Here is a 4,476-nt window from a genome sequence, read left to right as displayed (position 1 = left end):
AGCGGATTCTGTCACATCACCACACTGAGGCAGGGCCAAGACCCTTCCTCTTGTATCTAGGCTGAGAAAGGTTTCTCTTCATAGGAAATGGGCTCCAAAAAGCCAGACCATTCATTAAAGATAGTTCCTGGTCCCACTGCCAATGGCCCCACAAACTGCCCAAGCCACCCACTGTCATTGGCTAGATTGGTCTTTTCCAGGTTTCCCAGAGTCCGTGAGCTCCCACTAGTTTGGGTCAGCTTTTTCTGTGTTTCCTCATCCTGGTCTTGACCCCTTTGTCCACAGCAACATTACTCATAATAGCCAGAACCTGGAAACAACCTAGACGCTCCAAAGAATATATAAAGAAAATGTGATACATTTACACAATGGAGTACTACTCAGTGATAAAAAACATCATCTTGAAATTTGCAGGCAAATGGACAGAAATGGAAAAAACCATCCCTAGTGACGTAACCCAGACCCAGAAAGACAAATATGGTATTTACTCACTCATAAGTGAATATGAGGCTTAAAACAAAGGATGACGAGCCTACAGTCTATAACCCCAGAGAAGTGAGGTAACAAAGAGGACTCTACGAGAGACATACCTGGCTCCATACTGCTTAAAATCTCCTCAAGCTGTTGATATCATGTGATAAGAAAAAAAAAGACCACCATTTCTGCCTACAACCAAACCCATGCAAGGTTTTAATTGGAGAACGTGATATTCTTTGACTTCCCAGAGAGAGTAGTGACCTTTGAAGTCAGACATCACAGGGGTGACCCTGTCACCCAGTTCTTCCCAGAGACAGCTGTTCCTGACTAATGCTGCTGTTGTTGTGGTGGTTCAGAGATTCAGAGGTAGCTCATTGCTGGCTGTTGCTGCTTCTTTACCATGTGTGAGCATGAGCCTCTGCTGTTTTAGGATCTTTTCCTCAGTTTAGATAGTGAGATGTCACCGCTTAATAGGTTGTCAGGGTGATGGCACCTGAAGAACAGCTCTCCCCTCCCCCTGCAGCTTTGGTATGAAAAGATCAATCTAGCGTATAAAAGCAGGCACAGACAAATGGCTAAACACTGTAGTACAATGAAGGCATACATCTCTAAAATGAGAATCTTGAAAATCAATAAGAATTGAAATTGAAAAAGGAAGAATTGTAGCTGTCAAGATGCAGGATATCAGTGGGACATTCGCACGAGGTACATTTGGCTTCTCTGGTGACTGGGAACGTCGTCAATTAAGAAAAGTTGTCTCTGGGGTGACCTTTGTTATGTGTCTCAGAAAAACATCACAACTCATCCCGAGGACTGGATGCCTCTCCCAACTCAAAATTATCCTCACCCATCATGTTAGCTTCTGGCATGAGGAGACCTTCCTCTTACCAGGGATGGAACTTGGAGGAGGAATTACAAGCCACGTTTGAGAGGTTCTTGAGGTTGGGGATGGATCCTGTGAGGCCAGCATAGTTTAGAAGAACTCCACTCTTTAGTTCATTTCCCTCAGTTTATTCAATAATTTTTTGTTATAGATCATAATGGGGAGTCTATAATATTTTATTTTTTTGTTTCTCTTTTTTATTTATTAAAAATTTCCGCCTTTTCCACTCCTCCCATTTCCCTCCCTCTCCAGTCCTAAGAGCAGTCAGAGTTCCTTGCCCTGTGGGAAGTCCAAGGTCCTCCCCCCTCCATCCAGGTCTAGGAAGGTGTGCATCCAAACAGACTAGGCTCTTACAAAGTCAGTCCATGCAGTAGAATCAAAACCCAGCGCCATTGTCCTTGGCCTCTCAGTCAGCCCTCACTGTCAGCCACTTTCAGAGAGTCTGGTTTGATCAAATTCTCGTTCAGTCCCAGTCCAGCTGGCCTTGGTGAGTTCCTATTAGATCAGTCTCACCATTTCCATGGGTGGACACACCCTTCACGGTCCTGACTTTCTTGCTCATGTTCTCCCTCTTTCTACTCTTCATTTAGAACTTGGGAGCTCAGTCCATTGCTCTAATGTGGGTCTCTGTCTCTATCTCCATCCATCGCCAGATGAGGATTCAATGGTGATATGCAAGATATTCATCAGTGTGGCTATGGGATAAGGCCAGTTCAGACACCCTCTCCTCTGCTGCCCAAGGAACAAGCTGGAGACATCTCCTTGGAGACCTGGGAACCTCTCTAGAGTCAAGTCTCTTGCCAACCCTAAAATGGCTCCCTTAATTAACATATCTACTTCCCTGCTCCCATATCCACACTTCTCCATTTCAACCATCCCATTCCCCCAAGCTCTCCCCAATCCTCCCCTTCTCCCTTCTCCCTCCCCATCTCCCCTTACCCCCACCCCACCCCCACCCCCATGCTCCCAACTTTTGCCTGGCAATCTTGTCTACTTCAAGTAAATATGAGGATAACTATATGTTTTTTTTGGGGGGGGGTTCACCTTATTTAGCTTCTCTAGGATCATGAATTATAGGCTCAATATCCTTTATTATGGCTAGAATCCACTTACGAGTGAGCACATACCATATTCATCTTTTTGGGTCTGGGTTATGTCACTCAGTAAAGTGTTTTCTATTTCCATCCATTTGCAATCAAAATTCAAGATGTCATTGTTTTTTACCGCTGAGTAAAACTCTAAAGTGTATATGTGCCACACCTTCTTTATCCATTCTTCTATTGAGGGGCACCTAGGTTATTTCCAGGTTCTGCCTATTACAAATAGTGCTGCTACAAATATAGTTGAACAAAAGCTTTTGTAGTATGATTGGGCATCTCTTGGGTATATTCCCAAGAGTGGAATTGCTGGGTCCTGAGTTAGAGAATGAAAATAGATTCCTATCTATCACCATGCACAAAACTCAAGTCCAAATGGATTAGAGACCTCAGTATTAATCTGACCACAATGAACCTGATAGAAGAGAAAGTGGAAAGTAGTCTGCATCACATGGGCACAGGAGACCACTTCCTACGTAGAACCCCAGTAGCACAGACAATAAGAACAACAATGAATAACTGGGACCTCCTGAAACTGAGAAGCTTCTGTAATGCAAAGGACACTGTCATTAAGACAAAAAGGCAACCTGCAGAATGAGAGAAGATCTTCACCAACCACATCAAACAAAGGTCTGATCTCCAAAATATATAAAGAACTCAAGAAACTATACATTAAAACTCTAATTAACTGGCTCTCTGCTCCTTCCTGTTCTAGAGACAGCTGCTTCTTTTCGTGCAGTGCCAGTCTCGTTCCAGAGACACAATAGTGAAGGTCAGAGGGAACGTATTGGGCCATATTGGACGCCTGGTTACCAGGGCTGCCTTCACTTCTGGCAAAGTGGACATTGTTGCCATCAATGACCCTTTCATCGACCTCAACTACATGGTCTATATGTTCCAGTATGACTCTACCCATGGCAAGTTCAAAGGCACAGTTGAGGCTGAGAATGGGAAGCTTGTCATCAATGGGAAGGCCATCACCATTTTCCAGGAGTGAAATCCCGCCAGCATCAAATGGAGGTATGCCGGTGCCGAGTATGTTGTGGAGTCAGTCGACTGGTGTCTTCACCACCATGGAGAAGGCTGGGGCCCACTTGAAGGGTGGGGCCAAAAGGGTCATCATCTCTGCCCCTTCTGCAGATGCCCCATATTTGTGATGGGTGTGAACCATGACAAGTATGACAATTCCCTCAAGTATGACTAATCCCTCACCAACTGCTTAGCCCCCTTGGCCAAGGTCATCCATGACAACTTTGGCATCATGGAAGGACTCATGACCACAGTCCATGCCATCACGGCCACCCAGAAGACAGTGGATGGCCCCTCTGGGAAGCTGTGGCGTGACGGCTGTGGTGCTGCCCAGAACATCATCCCTGCATCCACTGGTGTTGCCAAGGCTGTGGGCAAAGTCATCCCAGAGCTGAACGAGAAGCTCATGGGCATGGCTTTCCACATTCCTACCCTCAATGTGTCCATCGTGGATCTGACATGCCGCTTAGAGAAAGCTGCCAAGTATGACGACATCAAGAAGGTGGTGCAGCAGGCATCCGAGGGTCCACTAAAGAGCATCCTGGACTACACTGAGGACAAGGTTGTCTCCTGCAACTTTAACAGTGACTCCCACTCTTCCACCTTCGATGCTGGGGCTGGCATTGCTCTCAGTGACAACTTTGTAAAGCTCATTTCCTGGTACAACAATGAGTTCGGCTACAGCAACAGAGTGGTGGACCTCATGGCCTACATGGCCTCTAAGGAGTAAGAAGCCCACCCTGGACAACCCACCCCAGCAAGGACACAGCAAAAGAGAGGCCCTCGGCTGCTGAGCAGTCCCTGTCCTAACTCAACATTTGACATTGAGCGTCTCCCTCACAGTTTCCATCCTAGACCCCCATATAGCAGGAGGGGCTTAGGGGGCCCTACTCTCTTGAATACCATCAATAAAGTTCACTGCATCCCCTCAAAAAAAAATTCTAATTAACCCAATTAAAAAATGGGGTACTGAACTGAACAGAGAATTCT

The 4,476-nt window shown here is 45.9% G+C and overlaps 1 protein-coding gene across 1 annotated transcript; it reads left to right on the top strand.

The window, feature by feature from the left end:
• Positions 1-3,760: 3,760 nt before the first annotated feature.
• Positions 3,761-4,260, top strand: LOC121454906 (glyceraldehyde-3-phosphate dehydrogenase-like; the record flags this gene model as incomplete). Its single annotated transcript, XM_041662289.1, has 1 exon — positions 3,761-4,260. A coding segment is annotated over one exon (456 nt), but the record flags the coding sequence as incomplete, so codon positions are not given.
• Positions 4,261-4,476: the final 216 nt, after the last annotated feature.

The sequence above is a fragment of the Microtus oregoni genome, unplaced genomic scaffold (assembly GCF_018167655.1).
Source record: "Microtus oregoni isolate MIOR12 unplaced genomic scaffold, Mior012 000013F_ref0000133, whole genome shotgun sequence".
Lineage (NCBI taxonomy): Eukaryota > Metazoa > Chordata > Mammalia > Rodentia > Cricetidae > Microtus > Microtus oregoni.
The sequence above is the reverse complement of the archived record's forward strand: the minus strand, read 5'-3'. Positions and strand labels throughout refer to the sequence as shown.